The sequence below is a fragment of the Bos mutus genome, chromosome 26 (genome assembly GCF_027580195.1).
Source record: "Bos mutus isolate GX-2022 chromosome 26, NWIPB_WYAK_1.1, whole genome shotgun sequence".
In the NCBI taxonomy this organism is placed as follows: Eukaryota; Metazoa; Chordata; class Mammalia; order Artiodactyla; family Bovidae; genus Bos; species Bos mutus.
In genome coordinates, this window is record NC_091642.1 from 28,595,300 (window position 1) to 28,612,655 (window position 17,356).

The 17,356-nt window shown below is 47.8% G+C and overlaps 1 protein-coding gene and 1 long non-coding RNA gene across 8 annotated transcripts in view; one reads left to right on the forward strand and one right to left on the reverse strand.

Annotated features, from left to right (window-relative positions):
• The first annotated feature begins 77 nt into the window (after positions 1 to 77).
• LOC138985851 (uncharacterized) lies at positions 78 to 2,759 on the forward strand. The gene is made up of 3 exons (XR_011462815.1): positions 78 to 258; positions 2,229 to 2,354; positions 2,528 to 2,759. It is a non-coding gene; the product is annotated as an uncharacterized lncRNA (long non-coding RNA).
• Positions 2,760 to 3,377: 618 nt separating this feature from the next.
• GBF1 (golgi brefeldin A resistant guanine nucleotide exchange factor 1) overlaps positions 3,378 to 17,356 on the reverse strand; it is a 123,839-nt gene continuing 109,860 nt past the window's right edge. For 5 of the 7 annotated variants that reach the window (XM_070363801.1, XM_070363800.1, XM_070363804.1 and 2 more), the window contains 23 exons: positions 16,800 to 17,002; positions 16,236 to 16,359; positions 15,821 to 15,946; positions 15,469 to 15,551; positions 14,583 to 14,819; positions 14,207 to 14,300; positions 13,661 to 13,837; positions 13,274 to 13,338; positions 13,065 to 13,188; positions 12,801 to 12,872; positions 12,561 to 12,655; positions 12,174 to 12,327; positions 8,589 to 8,814; positions 7,922 to 8,082; positions 7,545 to 7,791; positions 7,217 to 7,422; positions 6,206 to 6,356; positions 5,987 to 6,117; positions 5,687 to 5,788; positions 5,312 to 5,425; positions 4,983 to 5,163; positions 4,703 to 4,831; positions 3,378 to 4,227 (listed from right to left, as the gene is read on the reverse strand). In XM_070363801.1, the coding sequence (XP_070219902.1) occupies positions 3,947 to 4,227; positions 4,703 to 4,831; positions 4,983 to 5,163; positions 5,312 to 5,425; positions 5,687 to 5,788; positions 5,987 to 6,117; positions 6,206 to 6,356; positions 7,217 to 7,422; positions 7,545 to 7,791; positions 7,922 to 8,082; positions 8,589 to 8,814; positions 12,174 to 12,327; positions 12,561 to 12,655; positions 12,801 to 12,872; positions 13,065 to 13,188; positions 13,274 to 13,338; positions 13,661 to 13,837; positions 14,207 to 14,300; positions 14,583 to 14,819; positions 15,469 to 15,551; positions 15,821 to 15,946; positions 16,236 to 16,359; positions 16,800 to 17,002 (3,483 nt within the window). In that variant the 3' untranslated portion in view covers positions 3,378 to 3,946. The remainder of the gene's footprint in view (positions 4,228 to 4,702; positions 4,832 to 4,982; positions 5,164 to 5,311; positions 5,426 to 5,686; positions 5,789 to 5,986; positions 6,118 to 6,205; positions 6,357 to 7,216; positions 7,423 to 7,544; positions 7,792 to 7,921; positions 8,083 to 8,588; positions 8,815 to 12,173; positions 12,328 to 12,560; positions 12,656 to 12,800; positions 12,873 to 13,064; positions 13,189 to 13,273; positions 13,339 to 13,660; positions 13,838 to 14,206; positions 14,301 to 14,582; positions 14,820 to 15,468; positions 15,552 to 15,820; positions 15,947 to 16,235; positions 16,360 to 16,799; positions 17,003 to 17,356) is intronic. The other 2 variants (XM_005888065.2, XM_005888064.2) reach the window with 1 other exon arrangement.

Here is a 17,356-nt window from a genome sequence, read left to right on the forward strand (position 1 = left end):
AGGGGTGTTGATATAAGAACCTAGAGGAGATGAGGGGTAATTGTACATTAAGTCAGTGTAATGGATGGTATTTGAAGTTTTGACAGTGTTCACCATTACCCCACGATTGAATGTAGAGAAAAGGAGTTGACAAGCACTACACCCTGGGACATTCTGATGTTGAGAAGCTGTGGACATGAGGAGGAACCAAAAGAGGAAATTGAAAAGACATGGTCAGTGAGCCAGAGGAGAACCAAGAAAAACCTGTGTCTCAGCCAGGTGAGAGCATTTCATGGAGGGGGTGGTAAACTATTTAGTTGAATTAAAGCTCCTTCTCAGCTGAAGCCCAGGGTTCTTGTTTTCTCACAACCACAGTTTCCCAGTGAGCCCTGAACACAGGTGAATACCCAAGGGCTTGAAAAGCCACATACTTTACTGTTCCTAGCATTTATTGGGAGGGGCGGGGTGATGGGGAAGTGTGCGCCCATTATTACTAACTCTGTAATTCGTCCTCCCTGATATCTATTTTTTTTGGCTGCTCCATGGGGCTTGTGGGATCTTAGTTCCCCCAGCAGAGATGGAACCCCTACCCCCTACAGTGGAAGTGTGGAGTCCTAACCATTGGATCTCCAGGGAAGTTCTGATATCATTCTTATGTGCTCAGAAAATTCGCATTTATTCTTGGTTATGTTTGGTTTTTTCCTGTTTTTATTTTATTAATTATAGTTTAAAAAAATATGATTTGGCTATGCTGGGCCTTAGTTATGGCATGCAAATTCCTAACTGCAGCAGATGGGATCTAGTTCCCTGACCAGGGATCGATCAAACTGGGGTCCCTTGCATTGGGAGTGCAGAGTCTCAGCCACTGGACCACCAGGGAGGTCCCCTTTTATTGATGTATAGTTGATTTACAATGTTGTGTTAGTTTCAAGTATATAGCCAAGTGATTCACACACACATACACGCACACACGGAGAAATAAACAGCAACCCACTCCAGTATCCTTGCCTGGGAAATCCCATGGACAGAGAAGCCTGGTGGGCTGCAGTCCCTGGGGTCACAAAGAGTCAGACACAACTGAGTGACTGAATAACAACATACACACACATACATATATATTTTTTCAGATTATTTTCCATTATAGTTTATAACAAGATATTGAATATAGTTGATCTATTTTATATGTAGTAGTGTGTATCTGTTATGGGCTTCCCAGGTGGCTCAGTGGTAAAGAATCTGCCTGCCAATGCAGGAGATGCAAGAGACACCAGTTCGATCCCTGTGTTGGGAAAATCCCGAGGAAGAAATGGCAACCCACTCCAATATTCTTGCCCAAAAAATCCCATGCACAGAGGAGCCTGGTGGGCTATACAGTCCACAGGGTGGCAAAGAGTTGGACACAACCGAGCACACATGCACACACATAGTGTGTGTCTATTAATCCAAATTCATTTATCCCTGCCCCTCTTTCCCAGTTTTCTAGTGAAGTCTTAGCTCACCATGTAATTATTACTTCAGGTACTCGACCTTTTATTTCCACATGAGAAACTACAGAAAAATGTACTCATTTTTGAGAGTTTCCACACCACCATCACTACTTTTGAGCTGGGGAAGTGTCATAGGAAAGACCATGCAGTTTAGAGTGAAACACACCTGGGTTGGAATCTCAGCTCCCTAACTTCCCAGGAACACAGCCTCTCTGAACCTGCTGCTTCATCTAGGAGAAGAGTTAATATTTCTACAAGGTTGGGTAAGCAGTGCATTTAATATTGACATACACTCATGTTCCAACAATGTCACTCCTCGTTAGGATCTCAGGCCTCCGGGCTTTTTGAAACCTGCTATCCTAGAGTTCTTATAGGAGACACTGTTAAGACCAGCATTTCCTTCCAGATTATACTATTTTCCCAGAGGTTTTGTCACTTCCACGTCATTAGCCAGTCTTTCTTGGTCAGAATTAAGGCCTGCGTATTAGATCTTCTTGTAGTTTCCTTCACCTGACAACACTGTTCAACACAAGTCAGGTTATATGTCAGCTGATTTTTCTATACCAGAATAAGACTTTTGACGAATGTTTTCCTTTGCTTGCCAGTGGGGTGGGGTTCAGTTTGCAATCACCCCAGCTTCTTCCCTAATATTTCAGACCAAGGGCTACAGACTTTTCGTATTATTTTGTTCACAGGATAGACTTTGGATTTCTATATGTTAGTCTATGTTGTCTCCCTCACCTCATGTTTCCCTTCCTTCAGAAGCTTCTGAAGGCAGAGCTGTGGGGCTCAGAAGGAAGAACAGAGATGTTAGAGTCAAAGCCAATGGTCCAAGTGTCTACCTGATTGTAGATCCAGGCTCTTCTGCACCCATAAGGAAAAGAGCAGGTGAGGCGTTCAGTCTTACTCATAATTTTCCCAGGGGCAAGGTTTTAGGTTAGTGTGGCGAGCAGGCACGGTTTGGATTATTTGCAGAAGGAAGGGAAGCGGAAGAGACTAGTGCAGGAGCTGCTGGACTCCTGTTAGTATTGTTCCACATCCAGCTGTTTCCGTTTCCACAGCGGTACACCCAAGGGAGGCACTGACAGACATCCAGACCCATCCACGTGGTTGTGCTGAGCAAAGGGAAGACTGAGAGGCTGAATGATCACAGACACAGCTGGGTCCAATGAAGAGGTGAGCGCTCCTAAGTCTCCAAAAGGGAGGCCCACTGGTACTACTCTCCACCCTTTGGTGGAAGAGACTATGGTAGAGGAGGAAGTCAAGATGATGGGAGATGCTTCACTTGGGAAGGCTTAATAGCATTCTGCAACCCACCCACAGTAGCTCAGCCCTGCAGAAGCCATGCTGCCTGCCCCATGCACACTCCTTGTCTTATCCTGATGCAAAGGGAAAGAAGAGAAGGGTTTCTCCAATCACACTTCAGTGGCTGGGCTGTTTGGAGGCTACGGGATAGGAAAAACATTTCCATGCTCAGTTACGGGCCAGAATGAATGCCCTGTGTCCAGAAACACAAGCTCACAGCTATGGGCAAGGTAGCCTCCCACCCGCTAAGGCCCATGGGCTCCCTGTGCTGCTGGACTATGAAGCACACCTGAGGGAAGCCTTCTGAGTAATGACAGCTCAGCCCTGGCTCACCTTCCCTTTGACCCCAGCCTGGGCTGTCACAGTTATCTCCATTGGAGCAGTTAGGAAGAGAACTGTCAATCCCCAGCACATCCCTGGTGACAAGGGAGCACTGCTACGATGGTGGTGGTGGTGGTGGTCAGGGGGTGGGGAGGTGGGCAGCAGCAGTGGTGAAGGAATCCTGACCATGGTTGGTAGGCTCGGCCTCTGTTCATGTGAGGGCCTACGTATCCCAGAACATGGTACCCACAAGCTCAAGAAGGAAACCAGAAAAAAAGGCCATGATGTTGGTACTAAGACATTTATTACATCATAAAAAGTCCATTGTTTTCCTGTTTTTCCATATGTACATGCTCCTGTGGGCATTCCTTTTCTCCAGTCCCACCTGCCCACACTCTATGGCGCAAATCAACTCTCCAAACTGACCAATTAATAAAAGAGGAAAAACTAGAGGTGGTGGTCCAGGGCTAGTGAGAGTGGGGCTGGGAGAGGGAAACAAAGTGCAGAGTGGTTGACTTGGCTCTCGATGCCTGACATGGGCAGGAGGGGCCCAAGGGTGGGCACTGCAGGGCTGGCACAGTGATGCCTCCCTCCCCGGAGCTGCCAGCCTGCAGGTGATACCTGAGTGTGCTCTCAGGTTGGACTCCCAGGAATGGAGAGCAGAGGAGGAAGGTCCCACAGACTAACTGTGGGTCCTAGGAGGGGCCATAAAAGTTCCATTTCCCATCCCCATCCAAAAAGCAGTGACAGCCGCTTGGGCTGGGACTGAAGAGTCTGTGGCCCCTGGGACAGCTGAGAGCGGGGCCAGGACAGCCTGCTACGAAGTACTGGTCCTGATAGCTGAGGGGCCTGCCTTAGTTGACCTCAGAGGTGGGCATGGGGTCTGTGGGGCGAGGTGTGGCCAAGAGGGGCACAGGTGAGGTGGCCTCAATGAGAGCGGGGTTGAGGATGATGGGCAGAGTCATGGGGGGCACGCCCACCTGCAGCGGGGAGGCCAAGGGCTGCAGGATCAGTGGGGACTGAGCCAGCGGAGGAGGCCCATCTGGGGTAGGGCTCAGCCTGCTGGGGCTGGACGCCACTGGTGATCCAGAAGAACTGCTGTTAGCAGGTCGGGGGCCCTCGGGCTTCTCAAAGTCTAGAGGAAAGCAAGGTGGCTGCAGTCAAACTCCCTTACAGTCTGCAGCTGGTTTACCACACTCTGCTCCTCCCCATTCCTGTGAGCAAAATGACCTCTCCCAGTCTACATAGTTGAGATTCTCTGCTTGAAACGTATTCCAGTGTCCAGTTACCTCATACCTACCCACTCCCCCCACTGTTGTACCTCCAGTCAGATTAATTTTGGTCTGCTTTTTACTAGCATCCCTGAAGGGCACCTCTGCCTCTTCATCCCAAGTTCCCAATCCAGCCTTCTTTTCTGAAGCCTGGAAATCCCAGGCAGCGAGCTCATCAGACCTGGCCCTGCAATCTCCCACAGGAAGAGCAGGTGAGCAGGATCCTATGGCTCCTTCCTTCTTCCCCTGGCTCACTGCCGGTGCTCAGCAGCAGTCATAAAGTACTCTGGGCCTCCTCTTAGGCCTTGACATCCAGCAAGCTCACTCAGAGGGACTCACCACGGGTCCCCAGCTCAGAGGGCATTTCTGGGGGAGGTGGATGGCCAGGGCTCCTAGTGTCACCAGCAGCAGGAGTCAGGTGTGCTGAGGCCAGCGGTTTGGGGGCATGAGGCTCCATGGGCACAGGGTCTGGGGATGGCAGAGAATCCAGATGGCAGCTCTCAGTGCTTTCTCTCGAGTAGAGTCTTGGCTGCCTACTAGACTTCCCACCTACCCAGGGCACAGAGAACTAATTATTAGCTCCAGACTCTCTCTGATGAAGTTGGTCGGAGCCCCCTACCCTGGATGACAGTCTGCTTGAAGAGCTCATCTCGCAGGTGGGGCAGGAAACAGTCAATGCGTTCCCAGGTGATCTCCCAGAGGGCTGAGGGGCTGCCTCCTCGGGCATCTGCACTGTGGAAAATCTCTGCTGTGTCCATCACCAGGAGCATGTTCTTCAGAGACTCTGGAATGGCCTCTGACTGCAGATGGCAGTGGGACCATGAGAATGGGAAAAGGGATATGGGGGAATATGGTAAGAAGGAGATAGCCACCAAGGGGGAAACAGCAGGTCTTCCCAGAAGGTAGGAGAGGACGCAGGCAGCAGTGTTGGGCTGAGACAGAACATACCAGTAAGTCACTGGAGCCTGCGTGCATGTACTTGTCCATGAAGTCCAGGATGGTCAGCCAGAGGGCCGCAAAGGTGGAGAGCGACAGCAGTGGAGACAGGTGCTGCAGGAAGACCTATGGCCCCCAGCCCCTTTCAGCCGAGAGGAAGGTAGGAGCCTTCTGCACCCCTCTCCATGGGTAGGAGGCAAGCCTTCTCTATCTTTCATGGGACTCCTGGATCAGAGACTCCTCTGAATTCCAAAATCCTCCTGGTTCCTGCTGAGTCTCTCTCTACAGCTGGGGGTCATAAGCACCTACACTACATCTCTGGGTCCTCCCAGGCTTCTGAAGTGGCAGGTGTGGAGAGAGTGGGTGGGTGCAGGGTGGTGACAGTACCTTAGAGAGCAGGGTGGAAGCCCTCATCCGGGTCTCCTCCATCCCACCCACATCTGCAGGGCTGATGTTCTCCAAGAGCTTGGTCAGTAGAGGAAACAGCACCTGGTGGGTAGAGTCAACATCTCTCCAGAAGGGTCAGGTGGAAGCCTTGCCCACCTGACCCTGGGTTGAGGAGGGTGGGTACAGAGCAGGAGGGAAGGTATAATCAGCTGAGGATTGACATTAGCAGCTCTTCAGGCTGCCAGGGGATCCCTGTCTTTAGGATTTGCGCTTTACCTTAAGACCAGAGGGAGGGCCTACCTTGTTAAAACAGGACTCCCATTCCAGAGCATCTAACTTCTGCAGATCATGTACCAGCAGTGCTCGCTGCAGATAGGTCAGTGCCTGCATCCTCACCTGCCGCCGGGCATCACAGCACAGGCAGGCAATGCCTGAGAACAAGAACAGGCTCAGATCCTTCAGGCATCCTGATCTCGGTACCTCCTAAGCACCAGCTCCACCTCTGCCCCTGAGGTTTACCCTGCAGTAAAGGGCACCAGCAGTGAGCCCAGAGGGTGCGTGAATCAGCTTCAATCTTCCGGCCGCCTGTCTCCAGGTGGCGCTGCTCCTCCGCCCATGAGCTGTAGATGGAGGCTGCCCTTGTGTGCAGGGTGTGCATCAGATCTAGCAACTGGGATCACAGGAGGGGCAGGACACAAATGGGGTTAGGTCTGCTGGACCCCCTCCCCAACAGCCCGCTCCCACTGTCCCTGACTGAGTCCTCAAGGGAGCCCCTAGTACTGATCGCACCACACTCCTCTCACCACTCTCTCCAACTTTGTGAGCTGGGTGTCCTAGTCCTGACCAGTGTTTTCCAAAGACAGGTATTACTCCCAGTAGCAGGGACTTGAGGTGTGTGCACTAAGAATTTAATAACACAATTACACAGTGAGAAAGGCACTTTCTTTTCACTTCTCTTTCACCCTGATGACAGATAAAGCCTCATGTTCATTAATCTCATTTTAAAAATGGCAAATCTCAGGCTCAGAGGCTTTGACAGGCAGTAGTGTATGGACAGATGTAGTAATTTTTGTTTTCAGTATTTTTCTAAAGTTATTCTATTTAAAGCAATTAGTTCTCCATTTATTTAGTGATATAAAGTCTGCTCATAAAATAAACTTTGTACGTTCTGAACAGACAACAGAATAACGAGAAAGAAACAAAAACTGGTGGCAGTGGTTCCCTCTGGTAAGGAGAACTTAGCAGCTAGGGACAGGAATGGAATGGGACTTTTATCTGTTTACCCTTTGTACCTTTTGAACTTTGTACTATGTGCATTAGAATTATTTATTTAAAAAATAAACTATAATTTTAAAATTAAGCAAATGAAGACTTACAAGTAGTCTTGGATAGGGAAACACTGGGGGTGCTAGCCGAGGACTTGGGCTGGAAAACAGGCCCTTCCTCTTAGCCCTGGCTGTCCCTGGCCCCACCAAGACTCCCGATGTCAGGTACTGGGAGAGGAGAGGAAGTAAAGGGTGCCATACTTACGTCCTGACTGACCTGTAAAGACACCGTATGGTAGCTGGCTGGCACACCTTCATCCTCATCGTCGTCACTATGCCCGCCCCTAGCGGCATGTTGGCTGGAGGTTCGAGGCCGCCGAAGCACTGAGCCTTCCTTGGATTTTTTCTTGAAGCGGTTCCCTTTGTTGTCATATTTGTGACTCTTGCCACGTTTTTCCTGGGACTTGTACCCTAAGCAGGGCCAGACCCAGGACACATTTCACATCTATGGGCATAGATGGCCTGCCTTTCCCCCTCTTTGCCCCATAATTCACATGGCTACTCCCCAACTGCCCCTTCATCAGGTGACCCACCGCCATTTAGACTGGCCTCCACAAAGATGCGGAGAGTCTTGACACAGAGCTCGAAGTTGTCAGGTGTGATGTGGGCAGCATCACGCACGATGAAGGACAGTGACTCCACACACTTGAGCAGGGACTTGGTATCATGTGGCCCGAGGTCCAGCCCCACCGTTAGGCTGTACTGATTGACCAGGGGTGAAGGACCTGGCCGGCTGGGCCCAGGCCCTGGCTTAGAGTTATCGATGTCATCTTTCCCCACCTGTTGAGTACAGAAGAGCTGAGAATCCAGGCTTGACCCTGATCATCCCCTAGATGCCCTCTCAAGGACCAGGAATCTTTTCCACAGGCCAAGGAGGGAAGACTCACCCGCTGCCCATGTGCTCACTCACCACTAACCAACCGCTGTTGACCACATCAGCATCCGTGGCCGATCGATGAATCTTGCCAGGTCTGCCATGGTCAGTGTAGACCTCTGAGTCAGAAGTGTACCCCCGGTCCAGGCTCACATCATTTTGATGGTAGGATGGGAGTTCACTATCTGACTGGGCCCCTGAGACAGCAGGGAAAGGGGCAGAGTCAGGGTGGCAATGGGGATGTTGGGATGAGGGATAATTTCAGTTATCAGAAGAAAGGTGCTGAAGCCTGGCCTCTCTTTTCTCTGGGTCTAGATTAGTTTCAGCTCTGTCACCAGAGGGCTGAAGGATGGCCTGCAGAGCTGCTCTCTTGACCAAATGGGGCAGCAGGCTAATTTGGGCTCTGGATGGCATCTAGTAGCAGCTGTTGGGGAGGGAGATGGCAGTGAGGACAGTCTCTGAGGAAACAGCCCTCAGGACAGTAGGAAGCCTGGCTCATAGCCTTTTCCATGCTTGCCTTTATGCTGTTAGTCTGTGAGTACTGGTGAGAGGCCAGTGGGCACAGGAAGCCCTGGAAGCAGATGGCAGAGCCAAGGGTATTTAATCTGATGAACACAACAACCTGTGTTTTGTTTTCCTGTCTCAGCCACTGGGGCCGTGATTGTTTATCTGCCACTGCAGATGTCCCTGGAAAAGGGCTTACCAGCATCAGGTGCGTCGGCCCTGGCTGTGGCCTGCAGGGCAGCTGGAGGCTTTACACCTGAGCCAATGCACTCCAGCAGTGTGAAGAGAGTGGCCCAGTCATCGCCTGAGTGGATATTGGCTGCGTTGGTCTTAAGGAGTTCATGGAGCCCATAGGCTACCTGGTGACTGACTCGGGACAACACGCTGGGCTTCATTAGTAACAAAATGCGCAGGGAGAGCAGTACCTGGGGCAAGAGTAGGGAGCAGGAAGTAGAAAGTGGGCACACAGTATCCTGTCTAGCCTCTTTCCCCAGCAGTCTCCTTAGGCCAATGAGGATGGTTCAGCTAAGACCCAACTTAGGGTACTCTGTGGACAGATGGCCAGGGGCGAGGGATGGGGGCAAGAAAGGGACAAGTTATAAAAGGGCAACACAAGGAGTCCTGTGGTGGTGGAACTATTCAGCATCTTCGCTAGTGGTGGAAACACAAATCTACACAAGTGATTAAATTGTGTAGAACTTAGTACACATATGAGTACAACCAAAACTGGGGAAATCTGGTAAGATTAGTAAACTATATCAATGTCAGTATCCTGGTTAGGATACTATACTATCGTTTTGCATAGTGCTACCATTGGGGAAAAATGGGGAATGTATACAGACAGCCCCCAACTTATGGTGATCTGATATAGATTTTTGGGGACTTTACAGTGGTACAAAAGCAATACACATTCAGTAGAAACCATACTTAAGAGTTTTAATTTTTTCCAGGGCTACTGATGTGCATGCAGTACAATACTCTCTTGCGATGCTGGGCAGTGTCAGGGTGCCACAGCTCCCAGTCAGACATGCCATCATAAAGGTGAACACCTGATGCACTTACAACCATTTTGTTTGCCATTTTCAGTACAGCATCTAATAAATTACCTGATATCCAATACTTTATTATAAAAGACTGCATATGAATCTATAGTTATCAATATAACTATATTGATATATAGTTATATAGATATATATAACTTTTAACTCAATATTAAAAGTTTAAGTTTTAAAAAACTGAAAAAAAGAAAAGATCAGTAACATTATGCAAAACTATAGTATTCCTTGATGGAATTCTCTAATCTTATTCAGATTTCCCCGGTTTTACTTATATGTATATTAAGTTCTACACAATTTAATTAAATTTAACTTGTGGAGGTTTGTGTTTCCACCACTAGCCAAGATGCTGAATAGTTTCAATACCACAGGATCCCTCGTGTTGTTCTTTTATAACCACACTTGCCTCTTTCTTGGGCTTCCCTGATAGCTCAGTTGGTAAAGAATCCGCCTGCAAATCCAGGAGACCCCAGTTCAATTCCTGGGTTGGGAAGATCCCCTGGAGAAGGGCTAGGTTACCCACTCCAGTATTATTGGGCTTCCCTTGTGGCTCAGCTGGTAAAGAATCCATTTGCAATGCGGGAGACCTGGGTTCGATCCCTGGGTTGGGAAGATCCCCTGGAGAAGGGAAAGGCTACCCACTTTGGTATTCTGGCCTGGAGAATTCCATGAACTCTTTCTTGCCCCGATCCTTACCCCCTGGGCATTTGTCCACAACTTCTAAAACTCTGTCAATCAAAAATGTCATATAAATGGAATTATACAGTATATAACCTTTTGGGATTGGCTTTTTTCATTTAGCATAATTCCTTGGAGAACCATCCAAGAAATTGTGTATCAATAGTCTGTTGCTTTTAGTTGCCGAATAGTATCCCATGGTATACATACACTATACTTTTATGCTGAAAACCATCTGGGCTGATTCTAGTTTTGGCTACTACAAATAAAGCTTCTGTGAACATTCATGCACAGGTTTTTATAAAAGTTAGCTTTCATTGCTCTAGGATAAGCACCCAAGAGCACAATTGCTGGACTGGGTTAAAACTGCATGTTTAGTTTGATAAGAAATGACTCTATTGTTTTACATTCCCACCAGCAATTTATGAGTGACCCACATCCTTGTCTGCATTTGGTATTATCCCTATTTTTCACTTTAGTCATTCTGAGAGGTGTGCAGTGGTATTTCACTGTGGTTTTGTGTTTCCCTGCTGGCTAATGATTTGAACATCACTTAATCTTTTTCATGTGCTTATCTGCCATCTGTGTATCTTTTTCATATATTTCACTCATTTTCTAATTTTTTTTTTTTACTGTTATGTTTTGTGTTCTTTTACATTTTAGATATTAGTCTTTTCTCAGGTATTTGATTTGAAAACAAACACTCCTTGTCTTTATATCCTTTCCACATTGGGCTCTGATAGAGTAGAATTTTTCATATTGATGAGTCTAATTTATCAGTTTTTCCTTTTATGGATTGTATTTTTGGTGTCAAGTCTAAGAACTCTTGGCCCAGCTCCCAAAGATATCCTCATGTATTTCTATCTAAAGGTTTCCGAGTTTTACATTTTACATTTAAATCTATAATTCATTTTGAGTTAACTTTTCTATAAAGTATGAGGCTTAGGTCTAGGTTCACCGCCCACCGTGGATTTCAATTGCTCCAGCAATTAAAAAGGTTATCCTTTCTATACTGAATTATTTTTGCACCTTTGTCTAAAAATTAGTTAGGTTTCTTTGTGTGGGTCTGTTTTTGGCTTGTTACATTGATTCATGTGTCTGTCCCTCCAAAAATACCACAGTGTTGATTACTGTAGCTGTATAGTAAGCCTTAATATCAGATGGAGTGACCCTTCCCACCTTTTTTCTCAAAATGTTTTTTGGCTATTCTAGGGCCTGTGCTTTTCCATGTAAATCTTAGAATAAGCTTGTTTGTCTACAAAAAAACCTTGCTGGGATTTTCATAGGAGTTGCATTAAACAGATCAATTAACAGAGAAATGGTGTCCTCACTACACTGAATCTTTCAATCTATGCATATACTATGTCTCATTTATATGGGTCTTCTTTAATATCTTTCATCAGCATTTTGTAATTTTTAGCATACAGAGTATATACATGTTTTGTTAGGTCTATAGCTAAGTATTTGATTTCATTTGGAACACTTGAAATGGTTTCATTTTCTATATGATCATTGTTAGTATTAAAAAATGTGATTAATTTTTGTGTATTGATCTTATATCCCCTGATCTTGCAGAACTCACTTATTATTTCTATGCTGGTTGTCTTTTTATAAATTGGGCAAAGGTCCTAAGCATGAGAACTAGGAAATCAGGTACAGGGCTGGGACTGCCACAGGGCAGTAGCTGTCCAACCCTACCGAGCACAGACGCTGAGTATCAGGCTTCATGCCTGAGGCCATTCCAGACTCACTTCCAATGCCACCTGTTAAGACTCCCCCAGCCCTGTGTAGATCACTGGGCTCATGCTGCTGCTGCTGCTGCTGCTGCTAAGTCGCTTCAGTCGTGTCCGACCCTAGTGACCCCATGGGCTGCAGCCCACCAGGCCCTTCCCGTCCATGGGATTTTCCAGGCAAGAGTACTGGAGTGGGTTGCCATTGGGCTCATGCTATAGGGTATTAAATGAGCTCTCTGTTTCAGGCCATATCCATAACTAATACTGTGGTTCTACCCCTTACATAACTTCCTGCCCTCCCAGCTGCACTCTGCTTACCTGGCCACTGATCTCTTCTCTCCGGAGTAACCGAATGGCTAGGCGCAGCAGCCCCACCACTGCCCGCTCCACAAGGAAGCAGAAGTCCTGGGCCTGGACACATAGGTGGTATAGATGGTCTCGAACAGTCTGCCACACACAGCCAACACGGTCCCTGAGAAACATAAGGGATGAAGACAGTCTCAGATGAAGAGGCCAGTAGGCAATAAGCCTTCTTTTCTGACTGAAGCTAGGCCCTGCAAGGCAGGTCTAATGAGCAAGCTTCTCCTCCACTGCCTGCAGCTTCCTGTGCTTCTTGTCCCTAGAGTCCACCCTGCAAGATGACTCCAGGCTTCCATCCCTTTGGCACAAGTCCAGTATGAGGCCTGCCTAAAGACTGCCTGCTACCTGTTCTCTAGCACAATCCTCAGCAGCATTTCCAGGCAGAAAGCAGCATCCTCTTCATCATAGGTCTCTTCATCTGGTGTCACTGAGACCAGAGCCTGGAGGAGAATAATTGCAGGAAAGAAGGCATGGAGAAGAAGCCAGCCATTGGCCCAGCCCTGACAGTGACTGAGGCATATGTCCCTGTCTCCCCTCCCAGACCCAGCCCAGCCCTTTCATCCCTCTTTCCTCTTCACTCTGTACCTTCATGAGCTCCTGCAGTGACTCCAGCTGGAGGAATTTGCTTTCTGTGATCATCTTTTCTGGGTCACATTGCTAGAGGGGCACAAGGGTTAATGATAAGGACTAGAGGGAAGAGAATGTTCCCAAGAAGCTAGGAAGAGAGGGCAGAAGGAGTCAGCTCTGGTCACAAACGCTAGTGATCCTAGTCTTCAGTTCATACAGCGGTGTCTTATCTTGTACAGAAGGGTCTAGGCTTGTTCACCAGGGGTGAGCAGGGTCAGTTACCTTGATACAGTCCAAAGCCATTCTCTTGGCCTCTTGGTTTTCAGTGGATGGGCCCCGCACACTAGACTGCTCAGTACCACTTAGTGTCAGCCAGCTCACAAAGCTCAGCACTGTTGACTCTCCTCTGGAGAAAGAGGGTACAAGCTCTAGTGAGCTCTACAGTTCTAATACTCCCTCCCCAAAGTCTCTAGCCTCTGATTTGCCCTCACCGGTTTGATGGTGTCTCTTCCCGCTGTAGACAGATCTTGCCATTGGGATCCACAAAGTCTTCTACCTGGAAAATCAGGTCAAGAATAATTTCTTCTCACATGCCTTTTGCATTTCCTATTCCTCTGAGTAAAGTTTTCTGGCTTTTTTCCTGTTGCCCTCTGCCCTCCACAAGACAGGGTCCCCTCCAATTGGTGACTGGTAATGACTTCTACCAGTCTTCCTTCACAGCTATCCCCTGGCTGAAGACCTGTGGTCTTACATTTGAGGCGTTCCTGGTAAGCATGCATCAGGCCCAGTGCTATTCTCAACCATTTCTAAAAACAAACAGTACATAATCTTGGACCTCTTGCCTTGTTATTATCGATTAGTCTCCTACCAAGAATTACCTCTACCATAGCCTTGGGTAGCAGTTGGGCTCGGAAGAGTTGCAGCATGGCCTCCATGATATTCTTCCAGCCCTCTCGCAGGATGTCACCATGACGGTGGGCCAAATGGAACACCGTCTTGGCTGCAATGTGGGCTTTAGGGTTGCTTCCAAACACAGTGGGTAGGTTCTCAATAGACTGGAAAAGAAGATGAGAAGAGGCTGAGAGCCTGGCAAATGAATTGAAAGGAGATTCTCTTTGGCCTGTACCTATGGTTCCTAAGGGTCCTTCTGCTATTTCTGCTTCAATCCCCTGTAATGTTGGTGAGAAGGGCTAACCTGGCTAAGGCCTTCTCCACTATTGTGTCTCCTCTCTCATCCCCATTATATGAGGTAATGCTATTCTCATCACAGGGATGTCAGACAGAAATGGCCTAAGCTCTTCTGTAGTCTGGCTGAGTGAGAGAATATGCTGAAGGGAATCAGCTCCACAGATAAGGGTAGATCTATGGCCAAGGGAGAGGTCTTCCTTTGGAATGCCAAGAACACAGTTCCTATCGCTGCTCACCTCACTGCTGAGAGCTGTGAATTTGCATAGAGAGATGATGAGATTGTCAAACACATCACTGAGGCCATAGTGGGCGGAGATCATGGCGCACTTCCTGTAATGTCACATACCAGATACAGTCACTGAGAGGCCAGGCAGCCTTTCCAAGTCCTCAAGGAGGCTTGCTTGGGATTCTTCCCTAATCAGTCTCAGGAAGAAACCTTTTACTCTTGAGTCTGTTTAATACTGAGCTTTCCCAAGCTTCAGTCTCCCTCCAAAAACTCAGGAGGAACCCCATTCTAAGGACAATAAGAGTAGGAGTCAGAGAGGCATGGAGGCAATCATGTTAACTCGGAGAGGTGGAAGAAGATTAAGACCAAAGTCAAATCCTGGCTACCTGAAGCCTGAGATGGCTTTTTGGATGATTGTCTCCTCAAGGCTTTTGTCGAAGACATAAGAGAGAGCAGCAATAGTGGGGCCCCAGGTCATGGTGAAGAGGTCAAGATCATAGCTGCCAGCAGGCACACGTAGGAATATGCCCTCTGGGGTGGCACCACGATGAAGCAGCACATTCCACACATAATTCTCCCGGACCAAGCCTGTCTGCTCCTCAGGCATCACAATTTCCTCATTCCTGTCAGGAGGTAACAAAAAGAGTAGGTGCACTGCTCTGAACTGACTGGTCACAACCTAGGAAAAGGGGCTTTGCCCAGAACTGGCACTTCCACCAATGAGAGGTCATCAAAACTGCAGCTTAGTGGTCTGCTTTCCTGCCCACCAGTGGCACCAGGGAGAAAGAAAGGAAGCATCCCATAATCTCCAAGCCCTGTCTCTAAGTGGCCCTTTAGTTCTATAGTAAGATCTCATATTCTTTCTGAGTATGAGAGAATGAACAATTCTTTTTCTGGTTTATAGTAAAAATCTAAGTGTCCCAAACTTCACCCTCTAGCACTCATTTTGGGTTCTCTACTACCCCCATCCTAACGCATTTTGTGAGCTAGACAGGAAAATCTAGCTGCTGTGGATTCAGAAAACAGGGCAATGATGCCCCCTCCACTCAGCAGAGGCAGTTTGAATCCTGGCTCAGGGTTCTTCAGTTATAGTACTGTTCAGCTTCTTTAAGAAATAAATGAGTTGGAGGAGATGGGGCTGCCCAGCTAAAGTACGAAGCTAAATCCAGGGCATGTGAGTCACTGCAGACTGATATGATGCCAACATTTGGAAAAGGAAGCAGTGTGCTTCTCCTTAGCAGAGATGTTACAGCATTCTCTACACATACTCACTTGATGGCATGGTACATGTCCTCCAGGATGTCTTGTTCAAAGTCCTTGCCTCCATTCACACCTTTTAGATTTTTGCGAAACTCCTAGAGACAGGGCAGTAAGATTTACCCTACCATGTGTCAATGCTGAAGCCCCACTCAAGGAACTCCTGGGTCTATGGTAAATAGGACTTAGGAAACAGTAAGTAGAAGAATCCACTTCCCTACCCCAGTTCCTCTTCTGTACTGCCCAGCCCTCCCTGACTCCCTTGGACAGAACTGTGTCCACTGTGCCCAATGGAAATCCCACATCCTTCCTGCTACCTCCAAAGCTGTGCTGGAACTGCTCTGCCACGGCTGGGATTCAATCTTACCTCTAGGGTCATGGGCGCATTCTGTTTGCGAACATTGTGGTTGTGCTGGTCAGTATTAAGCATGATGACAGCATAGGCCAGGGCAAAGCAGGCATCGCTATTGGCAAATGGGGAGCCATTACAATTCTGAAAAAGCAAAGACCCCGCCTATGTCAATGCTCTTCTCTGGCCAATCAAACCCTCACTGCCAACCTACTGGTCAATGCTGAGACAGAGGGAAGGTACCAGTCAGAAAATGACCCATCTCTTGCCAACTCCTTGATGGAAGTTGGCATCCCCTCTATGGGAAAAAGCTCATTGATGTTCTTCTCAGCCTTCTTAGGAGACAGAAACTGGGTCTTTCAGTTGAAGCCACAGAAACCCTTAGTCAAATTAATTTGGGATGCTGGAGTCAGCCCCTGCCACTCAAACTCACCCTCCAATGTTCTGTGAATGCCTCTAGCAACCTCTGGATGACCGGTGCTTCCCCGGGCAAGCGGAAGGCTTCCAGGTAGAGCCGGAGAGCTTCATCTAATCGCAGACCCTGAAAGCTGAAAGTGCTACAGGGAAAGAAAGAAGGATGAAAGACTTAAGATATAATAAGTTGCAAATGTTGGGTTATCTATAGCTATAGTTCCCCTAAGCTTCTCCTATTGGAACAGAAGCTGAAGGCTTTGGCAAAGGGGAGGTATATTCTGGACATCTCTAACAGTGAGTTGGTTAGTACTTTTCACATCAGTGTGCTCCTGCCTAGAAATTTCATTCTGGAACCCAGAACCTGCTCTGTGCTCAGGAACCCTGCTCCACCCCTTTGCAATGTTCTCTGTATAGAATGGATTGGCCCCTTCAGCTTTCTTGCTGGAGACTCTTTTAAACTCAACAGATATAAATCTTGGGAAGAGGAAAAGCGTGTGACCTGGGTTACCAGCAGGAACTGACTGGTACTGTTTTGAACTGTCTGTCCCCCAACTACATCCCACGTTTCTTATAGTTTCCTCACCTCACAAAGCTCTCCAGCAGGTCAATGTTTTTGCGGTCACTCACAAACTCTCCAATCATTTTCTTGTCCAGTCGAGGGTTCTCTCGCAGCCACTGGGCTACCTCTGTGTTATCCATTGGGATGGTAAGGAGACCTTTCTCCTGCAAAAACTGGATCCCCTTCTTTGGTTTCTGGTTGAACTGCTCTGTGCCAGTGATCAGCAGCTGCAGGAGAAAGATAGGAGGTGTCAAAAGCTGCTCTGCCCCTAAAGCAGACAAGACCAGGCCTCCATCAGGGTCCACAGCTGGTCACCTAATGGGTTCCTAGGACACGGCTCACTCCAGAACTAAGGCTGAATCATATTGACCCTTAGATTTCCCCAATCCCCATTGTTTATGTAGAACTGGCTGAGGAATTCCTTCTCACTCCTTTTCTGAGTACTAAAAATGCATAGCACTCTCCTCCAACCTGAGAATCAGGGGGAAAAAGTAGAAGAAAGAGACTAGAGAAGGTTTTCTTTTCAGTTTTACAGCCATCCCTAGTATTTGTTTACAGACTAGCTGATTCTAGTCTTTCTT